Source organism: Gymnodraco acuticeps, unplaced genomic scaffold, assembly GCF_902827175.1.
Source record: "Gymnodraco acuticeps unplaced genomic scaffold, fGymAcu1.1, whole genome shotgun sequence".
NCBI lineage: Eukaryota > Metazoa > Chordata > Actinopteri > Perciformes > Bathydraconidae > Gymnodraco > Gymnodraco acuticeps.
The window spans coordinates 392501-415943 of NW_022990678.1; the positions used below are offsets into that span (position 1 = coordinate 392501).

Consider the following 23443-nt stretch of genomic DNA (forward strand, 5'->3'; position numbering starts at 1 on the left):
TTTATTGCAAAACCTGTAATTTAAGCTGAGTTTGGAAACATTTTATTATTTGATGTACACAACATGCCCAGCACTTTGAAGTATTGTATTTGGGTAACCTTTATTAAGTGACAGAAATGAACGGGGGAGACAGTGGGGATGACATGCGGCAAGGTCCTACCCCGCATGGGTGACAATCCCCAGTTCATTGATTGCCAGTTCTACCAAATAAGCTAAATGGCGTCCCAAATATGGTAAAATATTTCTTAATTGTTAATCACACAAAAATTATGATAAAATAAATCATAAGTTTGCAAACGTATTCAACCCCCCTGTGTTTGGAACAGACAGAGAGTTCTCTTTGATGGCCAAAATGTAAAAATGTAGTCTTATCTGACCAGGATTCATTTTTTCACATGGGGTGAATACTTTATTTTGTTTTGTTTTTATAATTTTTTAACATCTCTTTTCATTAATCAATTTGGACTATTTTGTGTGGGTCAATTACAGGAAATCCAAATCAAATGTGGTCTAAATCACAGGTTTAATTGCAATAATGTAGGTGCTTTTGCTGGGGTTATATATAGAACAGACAAAACACACATTATCCCTTAAAACAAAGCTGACATATTTGAAGTGTGTTGGTGATATATGCTGCACATTAGTCACCATTTAAGTGTCTGAAGTGTAAGAAAGAAACCTGACATTAAATATGGCTACAGTCCTCTAGAAGCCTTTAGATGTATAATATTTATAATATAATAATTACCCTAATTCATCAATTATTGTTTTCTCGTTACATTGAATTTGATCAGTTGGGTTAACGAGGGAAGCTTGGGTTCAAACTCAAGCCTTACTTAAAGAGTGGTATAACCCACAAGTATGGGAAAGCGTGTGTTATGGCTTTAAATCTAGACAGTGAGCCCACCCACCATGGCCAAGTTTACAGCTGTTGTGAAATGTATTGCATCATTTCACAGACAAAAGAGGAGGTTTCTGTCTGATATGACGGCTTAATACACAGCTTAAATTACATTTGACAACAGCCTCTTAGAATTCAAACATTCACTAACCGCTAATTGTTCAACTGAAAAATCCTGCCAAATTACATTTGACAATTGTTTCAAGCAACACCTCATTTTAAAAATATACACATCTGGTGATGCCAGGCAGTAATTATATAACAGCTACTGTAAATAACCATCAGAAACTGATATCATCTTCTTTCCTGCAATGCTAGGCCTTTGGTTTTAACCCCATGGTGGATAACTACGTGTCCAAATCAGCCGTGGTCTTCGCTGGCTTTTACCTCTTCTTCTTCACTGAAAAGGTCCTCAGAGTGCTCCTCAAACAGAAAAATGGGGTGAGTACACAAACGGCAAGAATGATGTGATGAACAAGTTACTCTCAAAACCAAACTGAATCTGAGCAATAATCACCTTCATTTATCTTTAAAATGACCAATTCTGCAAGTCACATATTTAAAAGGTTAATTAATTCATCTGTTTTATGGCATTTTGTTTTTAGTTCCCATTAAATCCATTTTGAATACACACATTCAGTGTTATCGACTACTGTAAACGCCAATCAGTACATCCCAATACATGCTAAGTCAGAAACACTTCTAGTTGTTTCATTGGAACTTTAAATCTAAGTATTGGCTCCAGTCTATCCATATATTGTTGATATTCATTTCATTACACTATAAGGGTCCCTATTATGCTAATTTTCAGGTTCATATTTGTATTGTGTGTCTCTACTGGGACATGTCTCCTTGCTTTAATGTTCAAAAAGCTCTTTATTTTTCTCATACTGCCTGTGCTGCAGCACCTCTTTTCACCCTCTGTCTGAAACCAGAGCCCAGTCTGTTGTGATTGGTAAACCGCTTAGAGATGTTCAGACTATCACGTATAAGGTATGGATCGGTTAAATGTGTTTTTCTTTAAATGAACTTGGTGCAGTGTAAGCCTTGGTGAGTTGTAAGTCCGGAGTTGACGAGTATAGATGGGCCGAAGAAAGATAAACAAGAGTAACACTGAATCAACATCTCTGTTACAGTCTCAACAAAAGGATCCTCTGCCAGCCTCACAGAGCTGGTATTTATGGCAGCTTTAAACAGCTTGTATCCAAGGTCAAGACACACACAAAAAAAATGTGGAAACCAGGACTAACAGTCAAAAGAGAACCTACCGTGCTCTGTTCCCTTTTCTGTCATTGGTTTCCCTTAATAAAGAAAAAGTGCACCGTCAACTCACGGATCAAAAAACCTTCTGCCAAACAAGACTTTTAAAAATTGGATGAAAAAACTGTCTAGGGTACAACGAACATTTGACCAAAACCAGTTTAGCTTAAAAATATGGCGACTGTACACATCAGTGCAAGAATGTTAAATTGATGTGTATTGCACCGTCCTTCAGTTTTTCAGTCAACATGCCATACGGTAAAAAAATGCTTCAATATTTTTTTTTTTCTAGATTTGAACCACAATTTGCTTGGAACAATATTTCTGTGACATTTCTGAATTCTGTAGAAAAAAAACTAATATTATTTTGCTCAATATTGAACAATTCTAATACTGAAGTCCTATGATGTTTCCATAATAAATTGTGAATAAGATACTTTTTTATGAATTTTACAAAAAAATCATTATTATTGAATAATAATTGGATCTTACAAAAATAATTGAATAATAAAAAATATATATATAATCTTACTAAAGATATTTGAATCCTACTGAGAGATAACGTTGCAGACTAAATTATAGTGGAGTAGAATGTGAGGTTTTTAAATCCATAATTGGTCATTAATTGTATTTATTTGACGTGTTGATCTTCTCTACACCAATCCGTTGTTGTCTAGAAGTTCAACAGATCAGATTGTTATTTGTTCATAACACATATTTAAATGGTTGCTTGTATTATCTGTTCATCAGTGTCGGGTTTAACCAGTTGAACAGGATGTTAGGGCAAGAGGCAATGATGAGTTGATTTCAGAGTACAGTAGTTCACTATAAGGAAGTGTATCTTAACATTATGTAAGCTGGCTCCCCACTATATTCTGACGTGTCCTTCAGAAAGGAATGTTCAGCTGTTTATGCTTAAAAAGTCAACGGAAAATTCTTGTTTGCCGCAATGAAAAAGACATGCGACTCAGAGGAATCATTTATCAACTGGGTGAAGGTTTTACGAACTGATGTCACAAAGTGTAACTCTTTCCCTTCTGCTGTGCATATTTCAGCAAAGAAACAAGAATGTACCTCTTTTCACCCTCTGTCTGAAACCAGAGCCCAGTCTGTTCTGATTGGTTAGCTGGATGGCTCTGTTGTGATTAGTTAACAGCTTAGAGCTTCAATGTGTTGAATATGATAGGCTAGCCAATAGAAGCACAATTGTTACATGGTGATGTCACTATGGAGTGCAGTGATCATTTATGTTGCAATTGTTTATACAGTTTTCTGAGAACTGGTATGCAAATCTAGTCACATTTGTGAAGTTACAGAACACATCTCCCCCAAAATAGGATTCTTAAACTTGAATGATTTCATTCACAAAAAGCAGCGGTGAATGGGTGGTGATTCTGGGAAAGTTGCTCCACCTTGTGGTTACTCGGCTCTCAGCCATATGGTCCAGCCAACCTAATGAACAACTAACACGTTTACGTGCTGATCCTATTACACACGCTCTTTGACCCATATTGGCGCCTGCAAGTACTGCGGTCAGCTTTTTCCTTTCACTGCAAAAAAGAAACCCTTTAACAATTCTGGAGAAGTGTTACAGAGCAAAACACTGAATTTGACTTTACCTGCTTCGACTTTGTGATAGATGTGAGCCAGGTTTAGAGTCACTGTCCCTGCAAACTTCAATAAGATGAACAAATAATGAACATGTGATTATTGTAAAATGATTTGATCACAACAGAGTGTTGTGAGAATTAGTCAGAATCTCAAGCCATCATGCGGAATATGACCTTTTTGAGGCCCTATTATGCGTGTTGGGGTTTTCCCTCTCCTGTAGTGTGTTATATAGGTTTTTGTGCATGTTAATGTTCTGCAAAGGCTAAAATCCCAAAGTCCCCTCCAAAGATCTGTCACACTACTCCCTTGCCTGAAACACGCAACCTTGTTACATCACTATGTAACACTGCCACTTCTAGTGGCTAGCGCTCCAACACATTGTAGGTGTTAGGCTAAGGGGAGGGACATGTCTAAGCGGTTGACCAATCACAACAGAGCGGGCCAGTTAACCAATCAGAGCAGACAGGGCTCTGGTTTCAGACAGAGGGTGAAAAGAGGTCCTGCAGCACAGGGAGAATGAGGAAAATAAAGAGCTTTTTTGTCATTTTTTTATCCAAGGATGCAAGTTTAATGAAAAACAATAATTTAAAATAAATGAATGAAGTTTTTGATTGGAAACCAATTGTATTGGGCTTTCAACACGAACAGCTAAAAGTGCTTTGCTTTATGCTATTTATATTGTGTTAATGTCTGCCACTTCCATGGTTGCTCACTCTGTGAGAAGTACCTGAAATGGAATGTGTGCTGTATAAATAAAGTTTTGGCTGCTTGCATTTGCATGGCTGTTATGTATTCCTGAGGGAGGCAACCAAAACAATCGAGTGGAAGTGGTAACACAGAACGCAGAAGGAACGCTATGTTTGTGATTCCTTTCAAAATAACTTAATGTAAATTCTCCTCTGTTTTTTCTCTTAATTTAAAAGATTTAAAGTCATTTTTTTTGTCATGAAGAATAGATCCACAAGCAATAGAAACCAGAATCAGAAAAAGGTTTATTACCAGGTAGGTTTACACGTACGAGGAATTTGACTAGGTGTCGTGGTGCATAAAAACAAGAATTAAAAACACAAAAAGAGAACTAGAAAAATTATAAAAAATATATAATAAAAAATACTAGATAATAGATACACCAATATCTATTATATATATTACTTATGAATAATACTTCATGAATTGTTCCTGATATCTGTTGTCTCTCTGTATCGCAGGGTCAGGACCAGGGCCAGGGCCAGGGCCACGGTCACAGTCATTACCCGAGTGCAGATCATTACTCGACCCCTGACGGAGATGTGGAGGGCGAGAAGGAGAAGCTGCAGCAGAACGGAGAGGCCAGCAGTCTGGCCCTGGGCAAAGTGGACGCAGGGGAGGGGGAGCTCATGCTCAGCCCCGCACAGACACCACAGGTTAGGCTGGGGGGGGGGCAGAAAGTGTTTTCTTTCACCGAATTTATTTGCTCAGAGTGAGTTCATACATTTTTTTTTTCATCTGATGGGTGTCTGTCACTCTGTTCATCCCAGGACTCCCAGAGCCCAGAAAGTGGGGGTCGGTCCCGCAGTGGCAGGGGCTGCTATTGGCTGAAGGGGGTCGCCTACTCCGACATCGGCACGCTGGCCTGGATGATCACATTGAGCGACGGCCTGCACAACTTCATCGACGGCTTGGCCATCGGCGCCTCCTTCACTTCCTCCGTCTTTCAAGGCGTCAGCACCTCCGTGGCCATCCTGTGTGAGGAGTTCCCCCACGAGCTCGGTGAGTCTGCACTTTATACAGTACTGCATTGGTGACGTATTTTTGTAGGCCAAACCCAGAAGTGAGCAACCCCACGAAGAGACACAGTGGGATCTTTTCATTGGATTTTGGAATATTGCGGAAAAATCAACGTTTATCATACTTACACATTTTGCTCAGCAGGATAATCTCCAGATATTTATGCCATATTGTGATTTGTATTAGCCAGAAGTAAAAAGCTAGCTTTTGAGTAAAAATGAGCTATATCACGGTTGCATGGCTACAACAAGCCCCTAGGACGTGTGCCGCATGTTGAAGCAAATTATTTTAGCGGCCAAACGATGGTACTAGAACTTCTGTGTCAGTCTGTGACGTCAATGGGCCCAAAAATACTTACATTGGGAGAGACGTCTCTAAATCAGCTGATTTTTTTTCTGAACTAAATCAACTACCAAGCAAAACCACTTTTATAGCCCTTATTTAAATCATTACGGTCTAAACGTTTTTGAAATGCGCTAAAATGCTCATTCTCTATGGATCCAGAAAAGGATACTTTTTCTCTCAAGAGTCGGGACATTTTTTATTCACTGAGCAACTTTCGTAGGAAAGAACAGGGTCCCGCCTCCAACGCTATATCCAGTTCTCTTTGTACACCCATGGGCTTCTGCGCTGGGCTAATGCTAATAATGCTAATGCGAGGATAATAAAATGGCGGCTTCACAAAACTTTTTGGGACTTTTACGGGCGTGGTTTGTATTCCGCCCAGCCAATCAGACATAGGAACCTTTTTCTCCCACGAAAGTCCCTGCTCTCTAGCAGGGACAGAAAAGGGGGTAAAAAAGGTTCTGATGAACTCATTTTAGTTCCGGCACCTTTTGGTGTGAACGCGTCATTTCGGAACTAAAGTGGGAAAAGTACTGCGGTGTGAACGCGCCTTGACGTTTTGTAGTCTCATTTAGCCATTTGTTAGCAATTGTGGTTTTTATGACACATAGAAGCTTCGTTCACAAGTAGGGTATTTATCAGAGGTGGGAGTAAGTCATACATGTGCAAGTCATGAGCAAGTCTCAAGTCTTAACCTACAAGTCTCAAGCAAGTCCCAAGTCACTGTGGTGAGGGTCAAGCAAGTCAAGTCATTGCTCAGGTCATACAAAATTCTGATGAATAACCCCAGTTTCCACATTTAAATCAGTTACAAATATTGTGGTTATGAAAAGTTTAGTTTTATTTTCAACATAAACAGCACTGGAGAGTGGGGTGCTGAAAGGATAACCCTTCAAGTTCTAAAAGGGCTCTAAAGTGAAAACAGGAGTACAACACAAATATTTGACATCAACATGTTAAGCCTCCTGCCCTGGCTCCCCTTCAGCAGGGTCCCAGCATTCCTCCTGTCTAAGGTGCTCCCATATGACACTGTCTCATTGTTTTCCTAACTGTGTCTGCGCACAAATAAATATTGTTATCAAAGCCAATATAACGGAATAGTGTATGTACCAGGGCGCATGATGTGTTTGTGTGCAGACAGTGCAACATTAAGATTAAACACATTTCTTTCATTTGGGAACACCCACATATATGGAGTTGGCCAGATGTGTGTAAATTACTGTTCATGGTCATTTGAAAACAAATGACGTTGTCGGACACACCGAACACACACACACAGAGCAGAGCTGAGCAGAGCACAAACACACACACATCATGCTCCTTAGTGACAGGACATCTCCTTCATAAAACGAGTAATAGGGGGATAAATCGGGCAGTTCAATGTGTGTGTGGTTAAAACATAGCAGCATGCGGTCGCTCGTTAGCTGTTCTAATGAAAGTAAACACAGTGAAGGTGTTGTACATGTTGTACACAGTGGAAATAAACATTCTGGTCACCTCAACATCAGGGATCTTATACATTAAACTCCTTCTGAATCAAACCGTCACGGTAGCCTTACCTTACTGATCCCTCTTCAAATAGAAGAAAACACGTTACTTTACCAGCAGAGAGAAAATGGATTATTAAATTATTAACGTGACTAATAAAGAGCAGTTTGATTATTAAGTATTATTCTGTTGATCGATGTCATTACATTTGGTGAAAAGCACATAAGGACTTGTTTAAGACTCGTTTTGTCAAAGTTTAGGACTTGACTTGAACTTGCCCATCCTGACTTGAGACTTGACTTGGACTTGAGCGCAAAGACTTGAGACTTACTTGTGACTTGCAAAACAATTACTTGGTCCCACCTCTGGTATGTACTGTCTTATTTGATGTCATAGAACAAAACATGAACATCTCTTGTGCTTGTGTTAACCACACACCTTATCTCAAGCATCAAATCAAAATCAAGTTAAAAAAATCATCAACTATGAGACAAGGGAACCAGATGTAATAAAATGCTAACTCACTACCAGGTTGTAGGACTTATTCCTGCAGCACTCTGTTTAAGCCAGCCGATGTTTCCTATTGGCATGTTGTTGCCCTGAGCGTCTACAAATCCAATACATGTCATTTCTTCTCTTCATGATGTAATCTTTCTGTCCTCTTCCAGGAGACTTTGTGATCCTGCTGAACGCTGGCATGAGCATACAGCAGGCTCTGTTCTTCAACTTCATGTCGGCCTGTTGCTGTTACCTGGGCATGGGCTTTGGCATCCTTGCCGGGAACAGCTTCTCCCCCAACTGGATCTTTGCCCTGGCGGGGGGAATGTTCCTGTACATCGCTCTGGCAGACATGGTCAGTGACTTGGGAAAACATAGATACAAGTATTGTAAGGGAGGATGTGCCATTATGAGGGTTCTCATTAGACATACAGACTTCTTTAAGAAAAAAAGAAGTTCTCCAAACACATTAGGAAGAGGCTATTCTTAGATCCTTTATTTAACCAGGTTAAAGTCTCATTGAGATTAAAATCTCTTTTTCAAGAGTGACCTAGCCAAGAGGGTAGCATGACAAATGTTACAACAAATGAACACAAAACAATACAGGCAGACGAATACAGCTGTCGTAAAACCCAAATGAAATGCCATATTAACCAGTCAAAATAAAATAAACTGTTATAAAACATTAAAAACTGGCACAATTTTAAAACGACTTCAATTAGGGGATATAAGAGCAATCATATTGACCAATGGTTTCTTGTTCCGTGTCCTTTTTAAGATGGACTTGAACTCCCCCCATATTTGGAATTGGAGAAAGTAGAATAAGTTCAGAGAGGTTTAAAAAATTATAAATGTCTCTGTTTCTTTCTGCTTCTCAGTTTCCAGAGATGAACGAGGTGAGTCGTGAGGAGGAGGATGCGGGCGGCAGCAGCTTCCTTGTCATTTTTGCCATCCAGAACGCCGGCCTGCTGACGGGCTTCTCCATCATGCTCCTCCTCACCATGTACTCGGGGCAGATACAGCTGGGCTAGCCCGGCCTCCTCTGGACCAACACCTGCTCTGACCAGCGTGAAATGAAACTGAGGTGTCAGCGTGTTTGTGCTGGGGTAAACTGACCCCAAGGGGAGGGAACTACTTTCTCGATCCCCAGTTTCCAGGACCCCGGAGTCTGGGTAGTTTGGCTGCTGTGCGGCAGGTACCCACACCTCCTCTACCGTAAATATTTAATGTAACCGTTCGTTCAAAGTTCACACATGCAGTAGATCCCAACAGAAGGGGGCAGGCTTCTTTTTTTTAGGTTTTGTCAACCTTTCCCTGACAGCTGCTTAAAGTCTAGAAATATCAACTGAAGCATCGTCTGCAGGGACGAGTTAAAGACTTTTGAACTTAAAGTATGTGCAATACTCAGCCAGTCACACTTCTCTCTATTCCCTAGACTACTGACCAGCCATTTTGGCTTCTGCTCTTGTGATTTTCCCCCCCGCCCCCCTTGTCCTTTTCCTCAGTGTACGTCATTGAGCCACAACTGTAGAGATTCAACAGTATTTATATCACTTATGGTCTTTGCCCGCAACGCTTCCTCAGGAGGTGGGAAAAGCACAATCAGGTTACAGCCGCTGTATTAATAACATTATTGAGTCTCTACTGTTCTGTTCCCTCCTTTTCCTTTTATCATTATATACCAAAAATAATTTGTTACGGATCTAAACTGGAATTTGAATGAAGTTTCGACATCAAACTGACTTTGACTTCCTGCTGGACTCTGTTGTTTGTGCGTTAATTTTTTATACATGAGAAGAAACCTGAAGACCAAATATGGGCAGGCCATTGAGAATGGTGAAGGGCTACACAGTGACGTTTGGTGGGAAAACTTCTCTTCGGCATGCAGTCGAAAAAATGTCCCAACCGGATATGTGAAGCGACATAAAGAGCAGAGTTTGTGGCTTCATCCAGGCGACATTTTGTGCATATAGTTAACCATCTGTGCCCCTTATTAGCAGTGAATATATATATATATATATTTTTTTTTTACAGTGACATTCAAAAATGCTTTAAGCTGAATCATATATGCACACACACACACCTCGCCTTCTTTACTGTAACCTTATCCATATTAATCACTGAAAAATGAAGTCATATACTATATATTAGGTTGTTATGACTAACCTGTGAGTTACATTACATGGCCTAAAGTATGCGGACATGCTTGTATGCACTTCTGGTCTGGGGCAGTTTTTCATTGTTGGCTCCAATTTGTCCCTCTAAAATATTACTGTTGTTTGATTTACAGATTAATATATATAATATCTGTAGAACTTTGACAGCTATTATTAGGCAAAATACAAATCGTAGCACAAGTTGGGTTAAGCGTTACTTAAATGAATAGCTGAAAGAGTTAGTCAATTACCCTGCAATGATGGTTTTTTCAGTTCTTATTTTGGTTAATGCTAATGTTTTTTTTTGTTGGACAAATTCCCCAAACTCACTGGCTCCAGCCATTTTGCCATGTTGGTCAACAAAAAACAATCGGAGCAGACTGGGCTCTGGTTTCAGACAGAGGGTGAAAAGAGGTGCTGCAGCACAGGCAGTATGAGAAACAATAAAGAGTTTTTTGAACATTGAAACATGGAGACATGTCACAGTAGAGACACTACATACAAATATGAACCTGAAAATGAGCAGAATAAAGCCGCTTTAATATCCACATACTTATGGCCAAAACAAACTGTTTATGATCTGTAAAGCTGATTGTTTACGGGAGGGTTCAGGGATATTAGTGTCCGTCATATTGTACAACAACTGAAACAATATTTATTTTTAAGGATAAAACAGCCATTCACACCATAGCAACATCATCTTTTGTGGAACTGTTAAGACCACAAATCACTCACCATATATGATCTATATTTAGTGAGAAAATTAAACACAGAATAAATGTTCCATCCTCACTAACAAACCCACCGTTCTGTAGATTCAACATGTTATATAGTTTTAGAGATAGAAACTGGAAGTCATAATGGCTGTCTCCTTGACTGACCTCACTTTCTGTGTTTTTCCTGAAAGCTTTTTAAACGTGTACCATGAGGTACAGTATTACTGCTGCTCTATGGGAGGTTATGTATTGATGTTTGAGCCATACGATATTTATTTTATGCTTTAAACTCTAAATGAAGAATTCAGTGTCAGTTTACAAAACATGCAACTATACAAATATTGTTTTGTTTATCTTTGCTTCAATATTTAATTTGGAATAAATGGGATATTGCATTGCATATTTAAATGATAAGTTTAAAAAGTCAGATCTTATACACACAGATGCAGAATTGCTGGTCAGTTATTATAATCTAAACTTTGTAATATTAAGGTCAGACACAAACCATTCAATCAGATGATGCCTTCAGGAGCACACAGACGACAACGGTGCAGTAACACATACAACAGAAGTTTCCCTTTTTGAACGTCAAATTAACCAATCAATGTTTGTTTTTCTTGAGATTTTTAAAATATTCTAATTATTGTAATTTAAGGGAATCCTCATCAGCTTTCTCTGTGTCATGGAAATCTTTTTTATAAACATCCTTTTTCCTAGAAAATCATGTGTCATTGTCTTGTTTTTTGAACCAAAGTATGTTATTCCTAATAATCTGTTCTCCTTAAAGTGTTCCCTTCCCAAAGCTCAAAATACCGATTTCATATTCTATATTTATTTTTTGAGCCACTAACCCTTTAAAGGAGTACCTTACTTTAAAATACAACTTAACCTAAAACGTTCATAGTTTAAAGTAATTATTGACAATTATTATTGACTATAATAGAATTACAATATTTGTATAGTAATATAGTCACTACACAACTTTTTTTTGTAGTGTCATTCCTGATGCTTTATACAGGTACTCATCTCAATACATTTAGAATATTATGGAAAAGTTGATTTATTTCAGTAATTCTATTTAAAATGTGAAACTCATATTATATAGATTAATTTCACAAACTCAATTATTTCAAGTGTTTGTTTTAATCTTGCAGCTAATAAAAAGCTAAGTAGCTCACAGAAAATTTGAATATTGAAAAAATGCAATATTGCAGACTCAGCTAATGAACTCAAAACACCTGCAAAGGTTTCCTGAGCCTTCAAATGGTCACTCAATGTTCAGTAGGATACACAATCATGGGGAAGACTGCTGACCTGACAGTTGTCCAGAAGACAGTCATTGACCCCCTCCACAAGGAGGGTAAGCCTCAAAATGTCATTGCTAAAGAAGCTGGCTGTTCACAGAGTGCTGTATCCAAGCATATTCATAAGTTGAGTGGAAGAAAAAAGTGTGGTAAAAGGTGCACAAGCAACAGGGACAGGCCCGGCTCCAGGATGAAATGACTGAGGGGGCTAACAAATCCGAGAGCGATTCTTTTTTACAACAACGAAAAATACTGGTAATGAATTGACACACCAAGCTTTTTTCCTTCTCACTGCTCTACAATCTCTTTGCTTCTTTATTGTTATTCCGGATTGACCTCTCATATATATGTATATGTTAGCAGATTTAGACTTATACCTTTTGTCTCCTCAGGGGCGGTTCTAGGGGGGGGCAGTGCCCCCCTAACACTGACCTCTGACCCCCCTGTGGCCCCCCTAAAAATGAAAAGTGGAAAAAATTAAAAATGTATGATTTATTACACGATTTATTGAATGACGGAATAGACGGAACTAACGTTATTCGTCATTCTAGTCGGACCCATTAGAGCGGTGCACTCAGGACCCATTAGAGCGGTGCACTCACTTTCACTGTCCGGCTGAAGCACGCGGAAAAACAAACACTTTTCATCTCGGATCATCAGAGGCTGTTCCAAGAAAGACTGATTGAAACCTACGTTTCGAGAGACTACCACGATAATTGAAGGTGAGTTAAACTATTGTATCCGTGTAATTGTAGATGTAAAGTAGAGATGTAACTGTTCATTGCCTTTATTTTTATATAAATATGATATGGTGTTAGTGCAAACATTTTACTATAACTTAAGCTGAAGCTAACAGTAATAACTATAAGATATATCTGAAATAAATAAGTGTACTGAAACAAATACCAATAACTGTATTGCATTGTTTTCTTATGCGCAATTACTTCATACTGTCTAGTTCTCTTTTTCGTCCTGCATTTATTGTGCCCCCCTCAGAAAATAACTGGCCCCCCAGTGGCCCCCCCAGTCAAATTGGTCTAGAACCGCCACTGTGTCTCCTGCAGCAGAAAGGTGAATAATATCATCAGTTTAAGTTTAGCCATTCATCACGGTGTTATTTATTATAGGCACACATCTCAAGAGACTTGAGGACAGACCATAGACTGTGTATATAAATGGACGTAGGGTCCGTGACGTCACCCATAGGATTCTGCAGAGTTGCCGAGAAGCCCTTAGTAGGCGGAGTCGGCCACTAACGGCTCGACAGTGACGTCAGAGTTCAACTCCGGCCTGCTCCAAATAAGGGCAAAGAGGCGGACTATTTACTGTTACGGGCCGTCCACACTACAGCTTCGACAGCTTCAAAAACGGTTTCCAACGCGTCTGCCCATTCACTTTGAATGGGGTGACGTCACCTTGCCTCGCTTTTCGCCGAACTGAATTGTGGGTAGCATAGCGGTCCGTCTCCGGCGTAGCCAGCGCCAGCCAATCAAATCCCGTTTCTGAAAATCTGACAGCTCAAGCCCTAGCCAATCAAACCGCGTCTAAGCTGGGAGAGATATCCCGCCGTTCATTTCTATATTTCAAAAAAAGATGGAGGAGAAACTAATTATCGCTGTAGCAAATCACCCGGTTTTGTATGACCAGACCCTCTTCACCTACCGGGATACAAACCGGAAGAACCAGTCATGGAGGGAGGTGGCAGAGACAGTGGGTGAAACTGGTAGGTTTTCGCCTGTTTGGGGAGTTTATATATATATATACACTGAACAAAAATATAAACGCAACACTTTTGTTTTTGCGCACGTGTAAAGTTTCTGGCAATTTGGGGCGGAGCCACTGGACTTTGATTGACAGCTGCAAGGAAGCCCGGAGTTGCCAGGTTTGATAAATGCCTGAACTACCAAGAGCCGAGGAGTGACAGCTGCAAGATCAGTTGAGATTGAATGGTTGCCCATAAAAAACTATTATATTCGTAAAGTGTACAGCTAATATATATATATATATTAATGCATTTGATATAAAACAATATATTTTTGAGTGGGCTGTATCTGTCAAAACCTGCTGTCTGCTGTACACCTCCCTTACGAAATATAAATGAATTATAGTATTACTATAGTATACTATAAGAGTTGTATAGTGTCCTTTAGTAAGTTTGTATTTTTCACTTTACGAATATAAATTACGAATATAATAGTTTTTTTTATGGACAACTTTACCATTCAGTCTCGTCCAACTGATCTTGCAGCTGTCACTCCTCGGCTCTTGGTAGTTCAGGCATTTATCAAACCTGGCAACTCCGGGCTACCTGGCAGCTGTCAATCAAAGTCTAGTGGCTCCGCCCCAAAGTGCCAGAAACTTTTCACGCGCGCGTAGACAGACTCCGCGAGCAAGTGAGGCTGACACTCCCGCGAGCAAGCAAGAGGGCTGTCTCTCTCGCGAGCGAGAGCATAGCCGCTCGCGGGGGTTTAATCTGCGCGCTGGGGTCATTTCATGGGCGTGTAAAAGCAAATGTTCCACTCGTGAGTAGCTTGTTTTGCGCGCTAGAATATTGACCCAAATCTGACTCCATACAAGCCCCCAGGAAGTGCGCCAGACTCAGATGAAAATATTCGTGCTGGCCAAACGGCGGTACTACACTTCCGTTTGGTTGCCAGGCCCGGAAACACTTTTTCCCATTGACTTACATGGGGAAAGAGTGGTCTGTAAATCGTTGGATACTTTTTTTTTAACTAAATAAACTACCCAGTATGAACACTTGTATAGCCCTTATTAAAAACATTCGTTCCTCAAGTTGTAATAATGTGCTAATAACGTTATTCTGAGAGTTATTTCCCTCTGCATTATGAACGCGCATCTAACCCACGGGACCGCGCCGCCCGGCACGTTCATGTTACGTGTCCCGACCAATCAGAGCACACTGTGCTCACTGGAGCTATAGAGAGGCGAAGTCACGCCCATCTACTTCCGGTCCATGGGACCCCGGAAGCGAAAAATTATACATTGAATTCAATGGAGAGAGAAAACGTATCTTTTGATCCCGTTTGAATTGTGCCACGAACTACACATATGATGTTTGTCAATCTTAAACAATCATTTCCATGTCAAAAAAGTCACATTTTGTCGTAAAACTGTTGAAATATAAGACTATGAAAAATACGCGACTACAAAGACTACAAATCCCATTCTGGGTCGCGTAAGTGATGTCACAGGCGATAATGCTCCAAGTGATTGGTTCACTTTTACAAGATGCCTGTGTGCTTTGTACCAGGTTGTAATCACAAAAGTGATCATACCACTTGCTCGTTCTATCGCTTCCCGTCTGATGAAAGGACCAGGAGTCGCTGGATCAGACATATCAGGTAATATCATAGGTAATATACATGTTGTGCATGGAACATAGTCAAGTTAGCTACCTAGCTAGTAGCGACGAGTAGCGAGCACGTTAGTTAGCATTACATTACTTAGCCTTGTCATTTTTAGTAGCCTTACCATGAAGTTATTATTTTTATTACATGAAGTAAACCAAAATGTTAAACAGTAACCAAACATGATGGTAAGTATTTCGTGAAACTTTTGAAGAGTAGCCTACTGCGCCCTCCACCGGGTGCAGATTTACAAATCTCAACCTGTCGTACAATGGACAGCTTCCCCCCCCCCCCCCCCCCATCTATGTATATACTCGCATTTTAGACTGTTACTAACTGTATATCTGTAGACTTGGTATGTCTTAAATGTCCGGTTAGGATGTATTAGAACGAAATCTAAAATGAAAATTGTAAATAAGCAATCTGTATGTAAAAAACCACCTGTATGTACATTGTAAATAAGCCATCTGTATGTCAAATATGTCTTATATGTCTTAAATGATATGATGAATTGGAAATGGGGGACCCTGATGTAAACAAGACGAAAGTCTTTCTCTGGTCTGCATCCCCTTAACAATTGTATGTTTTGAGCTGTAGGCTACTGTACTGTACCCAATATACAAGCTGTTAATAAACTTTTCTATCAATCAATCAATGCTAAGGAAGCAGTTCAGGGAGAGTCGAAGGCAGGCATGGAGCTTTGCATGACATTCTTCTGGACGTGTTTCATTGTGATGACAGTGAGGGTGAGTCAATCTGTTTGTTGGAAAGACAGTCGTTGTGTGCTTATTGAGAGAAAATTGTTAGAAGAGATAATTATTCAAAGTGTTGTTACTTTAAAGTGTTGTTAGACCTTTTTCTCTTTTATTTTCTTTACCTCACCTGTAACTGCTGAGACGTTGAGGAACATGCACACTGACCTGCTCTGGCAACCTGATTTCCACTGTACGTAATAGTATTTGGTTATGGTATATTATTTATATACATCAAAGGCACAATGCACCCCCCAGAGACACACATGTATTGAGTGTGATATTTTGCATAGGTCATGTGAAATCATCTTTACATACTAGAAAACTGTAGGAGCGGCAACTTGTTTTGAAATTGAATTTGTAATATCCGATAATAAAGTTGATCTGTTTTCTTTATTCTTCTCTCTTCCCAGCTCCATCCATCACCATTCTCTGTTCCTGCAGGTCCTGCTTGCTAATCAATGCTCATATTTTTTTACACAATTACAAATAAAGTCATTGTATTGTATGACATGAAGTTGTGCTTCATTCGGAGTCAATAATAAATTCATTCTGCCTTCAACTGCACAATGATTGTGGACTGCACCGACATCCATGTAGCTGCCCCCCAGTAAGATGAACCAAGCAAAGAGGGTCACCATCATCCCCAAGGACATCCAGCTGGCCCGCCGCATCCGCGGAGAGAGGGCTTAGACTGACCTGAGACCAGCACACCCAAACACAACGGCTCTTTTAAGAGCCACCTACAGTTTCAAAGAGTTGCAATCCTACGTTATTATAATGATTAAACTGGTTCATGTATCACTTAGTTTACTGAACCTTGATGAATGAAAGAAATTAGTGAGGTAGTGGTTTACTGAAGTTACAAAGACATTAATATATGAGTAACAGGTCAGTGTAAACACAAGCTTTTGTCAATTATGGATCATTCAAACTATTTATATAAAAATATGTAATAAAGTTCTAAAACAAGTATTCGGTATATTCCTTGATAGCTTTTGGAGAAGGTTGTTTTTAAGTTTACTCAAATCTATCGTTTCAACTGTTTCACTTTATAAAAAGGGAACAGGTGAGTAGAGCATCATTGAGTTTCTTATTCTGTCAGTAAATTATCCAAATTAAATGTTTTTCATTATTTTAGTCAACCCTAAACAAATTGATTGTACCTTTTAATAATGACCTTAAATGGTCGGCAAAGATTAACTTCAGAAAATCAAATCTGTTCTGAGAAAAAACTAATAAATGTTTAAAGATAGGAACTTGCCATCCCACTGAAAAACAGTCCGTAGAGATTTAAAGGCGTAGTTGTAGTTCAGTCCAACGTTTCATTTGGATTCATTTGACAACAGTCAACTATTTTCATAAAGAATATATATATTTTTCAAAGTCAACTTTATTGTCAATCTTACTCAGTTTGTGTTTATAGACAGAGAGATCAAAAAGACGTTTAAATAAAATTATACAATTTACAGATATGTATACAAATATATATATCCTATATACACCATCATGTATAATGATGGTGTATGATGTAGACGGAAGTGTGGTAGATAACAAGTAAGGCCCAATCCCAAACCACTCCCTCGACCCTACCCCTCTGTGACGGAGTGAACTCCGTCTGTAGCCACACTCGCAGCTCAAAGAGAGTCCCTCCTGTCAGATGGAGGGAGTACAGCAGCAAGCTTTGGGACGGCCTCCCCTCTCTCCGGCAGAAACAGGAAATGCCGTAACTGTATGTAACAACGGTTTCAAATCAGCATCTCTTAGACAAAAAATGTAAATTAATAACTCAAATAAAACTCCAAACATCTTTCATTGTGTTACTTTTTTGTAAAGCTCTTTTAGTTTTAAACCTGATGTTTATAAGCTTCTTAGTTTTTGCAACAGTCTGTAAATGTACACAACTTTATAATAAAATGCACACATATACCTTTTTCTAGACTAAACACAGGTATGATCCTAAGTTAAAAACATATGAGGTTATCATGCGGTTGTTAACATCGCAGTTTATCAGTGGATGTTTGCTGGAACTACTTGTTAACAGCTTGTTTCCTGACGCACACACACAGCGTTGAGACCGGTCAGGTAGAGACCGGTCTGAAGTCAGCACCGCTGCAGACTCGTTGTTTGAGGGCTTGATAGCCCACAGCCCACTCCCCCTCCACACCGCTCCACACTCGTTGGTTTGGAACAGCCCTCAATATGGCGGACCCTCCGCGTGAACGCGCAAACGGAGGGGTAGGGTGTAGGGGGCGGTTTGGGAATGGGCCTAAATATAGAGTTACATACAGATCCATGTTACAGCAAAAGATGAAATAACTAAGAAGCACGCAGTATAATAATAATTACATGCAACAATTAAATAACTGCTCAGCATCTCCACCACAATCCCAATCTGCTGTGTCCTGTTTTCCTCCCCTCTGCATAACACCCCATCACGCTTACGAAACACAACGCAGAGTCCGAGGGTGTTAAGAGTATGTTTATTTAAATGTCCTCCTCTCTACTGGCCAACACAGGGAGCATATGCTGGGTGTAGAATTTTTCCAGGAGGAGGAGATTTCCATGCCATGCAGGGTCTTTGGAGATGGGGATGATGATCGCCTCCTTCGTGGTCCACACAACAAAGTAGCAGAGACTCTGTGAGAGTCTGTGATGTGCAGCTGCCCTTGGACCTGGTGCCAGTATGGGTGATTCTCCTTGAGAATATATGACCCACCCTCCTCACAGAGACAGAAGGATGGTAACTGGACTGCCTCCGTGATGGTCATGTTCCTCTGGCTGTGTGGACACTTCACCTCCAGCAGGGCAGATGGCTGCACAAGTCCATCGGGTGATGCTCCCAAAACACCCGACTCACTCACAAAGAGACCAGACTCGATTCGAACACTGTCACTTGATAGGCCTCCACAAAAGCCTTCACCCCTTCGGCCTCGTTTACAACCCCCCAGTTGACAGTTGGCGATGTCTCTGGCCAGTGGGTTGTATGTCTCCTCTCGCTGTTGGTAAAGGTGAGACACCGGCTGGACTACTTTTTAAGTGCCAGGCTTCCTCCACTGGCACTCAACATCTGTGGAGCTGATCTGCCACATGGCAAATATTGCCAATGCTGCAGCTTGGCTGCATTTGTACATCCCCTGTGCACAATCACAGACAGCGCTCTGCATCGCGCCATCGTCTCCCATGCAGATCTGTAAAAATAAAGTAAGTACCATTTGTTAGCATGCTATAATAGATTGAATGAGCAATAATACAAGGATGGTCCGGATCTGGGGGTGGGAGGGTTTATTTTTCCATAGTTTTGTCCTCTTGTCTGTTGTTATTGTTTGTTTTTTCTGTATTTTTTGTAATTTGTGTTGTATTGGTTGTGATAGTACATTGTATTTTTCTAAATGTGTATGAATACATTTTTGAAAAACATTTGATCAACAATAAAAAATGATTTGGTCAGGATCTAGACTCAGTGTGTAGTTTATTAATTAATCAATGCTCTCTACATTAGGAAAACACATACCAGTGTACCAGAGGGAGTCACACACAGCTGTGCCAAGATAACCAAAATCCTTGAATCTACACACAGCAAATAAACTCAAATGACACAACGAGAAAAAGGAGATCACACATACAGTATAGTCGATATAAAACTGTCCGCTTCAACCTGAAGAGCAACTAAAACAAAACACGGGAGTGTACCTTGTTCTTGTGAACACTAATGTTATCCACAGCATACACAGAGACCACGAATTTCTTAAGGAGAAAACTAGTTACTAAAACAAAACACGTTAGTGTAAGGCAAGGCAAGGCAAGTTTATTTATATAGCACTTTTCAACACAAGGCAATTCAAAGTGCTTTACAAAAAATTAAAGAGATTAAGAAAATGGCATTTAAAATCAGTCATTAAAAAGAAAAGCTAATAAAATAAACATTAAAAGAAAAAATACATGGATCAAAGTTACAGTGCAGTCTAAGATATGAATAGCAGCGGACCTGCAGGTTTCTGGGAGTTTGTTCCAGATATTTGGAGCATAATAACTGAACGCTGCTTTACCATGTTTAGTTCTGACTCTGGGGACAGAAAGCTGACCAGTCCCTGAAGACCTGAGAGATCTGGATGGTTCATCATTTAGCAGGAGGTCAGAAATGTATTTTGGGCCTAAACCATTCAGTGCTTTATAAACCAGCAGCAGTATTTTGAAATCTATTCTTTGACACACAGGAAGCCAGTGTAAAGACTTCAGAACTGGAGTGATGTGATCCACTTTCTTAGTGTTAGTGAGGACTCGAGCAGCGGCGTTCTGAATCAGCTGCAGCTTCCTAATAGATTTTTTAGTGAGACCTGTGAAGACACCATTGCAGTAGTCGAGTCTACTGAAGATAAAAGCATGGACAAGTTTTTCCAAATCCTGCTGTGACATTAGTCTTTTAATCCTAGATATATTCTTTAGGTGATAGTAGGCTGATTTAGTAACAGTTGTAATGTGACTGTTGAAACTCAGGTCAGAGTCCATGACTACACCTAGATTTCTGGCTTTATCTGTTGTTTTGAACATTGCAGACTGAAGCTCAGCGCTAACTTTTATACGTTCTGACTTGGCTCCAAAAACCATTACCTCAGTTTTATCTTTGTTTAATTGGAGAAAGTTCTGACACATCCAGTCATTGATGTGTTCAATGCACTTACTCAGTGTTTGAATTGGAGCATAGTCTCCTGGTGAAATTGTTACGTATATTTGTGTGTCATCTGCATAGCTATGGTAACTTATTTTGTTGTTTTTCATTATCTGAGCCAGTGGTAGCATGTAGATGTTAAAGAGAAGAGGCCACAAGATGGAGCCTTGAGGAACCCCACATGTCATATTTGTCAACTCAGATGTGTATTTACCTATAGAAACAAAGTTGTTTCTGTCCTTTAAGTAGGATTCAAACCAATTTAGAACTGTTTCCGAAAGTCCCACCCAGTTTTCCAGTCGGTCTAGTAATATGCTGTGGTCAACAGTGTCAAACGCAGCACTGACATCTAATAATACTAACACTGAAGTTCTGCCACTGTCTGTGTTTAAGTGGATGTCATTAAAGACCTTTACAAGAGCAGTCTCAGTGCTGTGGTTTGGACGAAAGCCTGACTGGAACACATCCAAACAGTTATTTAAATGCAAGAAATTACTCAACTGTTGAAAAACAACTTTTTCAATGATTTTACCTAGAAATGGCAGGTTTGATATGGGCCTGTAATTATTCATTACTGAAGCATCTAGATTATTCTTTTTTAAGAGCGGTTTAATGACTGCAGTTTTCAGGGCCTGTGGAAAAACACCTGAGTGAAGAGATTTGTTTACTATATGAAGTAGATCTGAGGCCATGCAAGGAAAAACATCTTTGAAAAATCCTGTTGGAATAATATCAAGGCAGCAGGAGGAGGATTTCAGAAGTTGTATAATGTCCTCTAGGTTTTTATCATTAATCTGATGGAATTGTGTCATGGTGTTTGAATTTATGTTAAGTGGAGATAGGGACAACACATTTGCTGTTCACAGGAATGGTCAGAGAGTGCAACATCAGTCACCACAACCTTAGAGATATTCAGACCCTTTGAGATAATTAAGTCCAGAGTGTGCCCCTTATTGTGCGTGGGCTCCGTCACATGCTGAATCAGTCCATAGCTATCAAGAACACAACACAGTTCTTTAGCCCCTCTGTCCTGGGGGTTGTCAACGTGGATGTTAAAATCACCAACAATGACTAGACGGTCAAAGTCAATACACACTATAGACAGCAGTTCAGTAAAGTCATCAAAAAAGCTTGCACAGTATTTGGGTGGTCTATAGATATTTAGGAACAGAGCTCGAGAGGAGCATTTCAGCTGAAGGGCCACATATTCAAAAGAATCAAAGTTTCCATACGATGTCTTCCTGCATTGAAGGGAATCATTGAACAGAATAGCAACTCCACCCCCTTTCTTATGCATTCTTTCCTGACTCAAAACTAAAGTTGGGAGGGGTTGATTCGATAAGAACAGCTGCACTGTTGTTTTGTTCAATCCAAGTTTCTGTTAAAAACATAAAATCGAGATTGTGCTCAGTGATAAAATCATTGATTAAAAATGACATTTAATAAAGCTAGTTTAAGTTTGTTAAACACACTATCAGTCATGTTTTTTGTAACAAGCTGTGGCTGACATGGAATCACTGCTAAATTAGATAAACTTACACAAACGTTTGAGCGCTTCCTGTTTCTATGATTCACCGCTCTTAATCTATTACTTATCAACACAGATATCGGCAAAGCTACTGGCAGGCAGGGCCCCGACATGTCCTGGAAAGAGTTGAGAGTGCCATACGCCCTTGAGCCTGGACCCATCACATATCAGTAAGAGTTTGTTGTGGCTTCGGAGACTGCAGACGCTTTCTTGAAGGGAGGGGAGGTGGTTGACGTAGGCACGGTGATGGAGACGGGCGAGATGGTGCGGGGGTAGAGGACATGCTGCCAGGGGGGGGAGGTGGTTGACGTAGGCGCGGTGATGAGGACGGGGGAGATGGTGCGCGTCTCTGCAGTGATTTTGGTGGGCGTCGTTGAGGAGCGGGGGTAAAGGACATGCTGCCAATCCTGCGTATCGCCTTCGTTTGGTTTTTGAACTCCAGGAAGGAATCGGTGCCAACCCTCTGTATCTCCTTTGTGTGTTCAGCGATCTCCAGGAGGGTGGGCGAGGGTGAAAGGGTGAACGGAGTATCCTCAAAGGTGTTGACAGGGGGGGGGGGGGGTGACGGGCAGTGGAGACTCTTCCATGTGTGTCATAGGTCTCCCATAATCAGAACATTCCTCAGGCGGGTGCAGTGATAATTCTTCAGGGTTTTCTGCGTGATGTGTTGTGTCTTTCTCCTGTTTTGATTCCTCTTGCCGCTTGTCCTTGGCAGAGGGAACGGATTGATGACGCAGGCAGTTGAATATGTTAGAAATAAACAATTTCACTCCTGACTTGTCCAGGCAAACTCCATTTGCCTTGAAAAGATGTCTGCGATCCCAGAAAAAGTTAAAATTGTCAATAAAATGAACAGAATGGTCAGTACAGGCAGTTGAAAGCCAGGTGTTCAGTGCAAACAATCTGCTGAATCTCTCCACTCCTCTTCTGACTGGCGGTAGAGGGCCACTGATGAACACCTCTGCATTTAGAGAGCTGGCAGTTTCCAACAAACATTTAAAGTCTTCTTTCAGCACTTCTGACTGTTGTTTCACAACATCATTTGTTCCAATGTGCAGTACCACATTCTTCACAGTCGGA

The 23443-nt window shown here is 40.3% G+C and overlaps 1 protein-coding gene across 4 annotated transcripts in view; it reads left to right on the plus strand.

Annotated features, from left to right (window-relative positions):
- Positions 1-11458, plus strand: part of slc39a14 (solute carrier family 39 member 14) — a 39639-nt gene extending 28181 nt beyond the window's left edge. For all 4 annotated transcript variants that reach the window (XM_034230125.1, XM_034230123.1, XM_034230122.1 and 1 more), the window contains 5 exons: positions 1220-1342; positions 4981-5175; positions 5290-5521; positions 8041-8225; positions 8749-11458. In XM_034230125.1, coding sequence (XP_034086016.1) covers positions 1220-1342; positions 4981-5175; positions 5290-5521; positions 8041-8225; positions 8749-8901 — 888 coding nt within the window. In that variant the 3' untranslated portion in view covers positions 8902-11458. The remainder of the gene's footprint in view (positions 1-1219; positions 1343-4980; positions 5176-5289; positions 5522-8040; positions 8226-8748) is intronic.
- The last annotated feature ends 11985 nt before the right edge of the window (positions 11459-23443 follow it).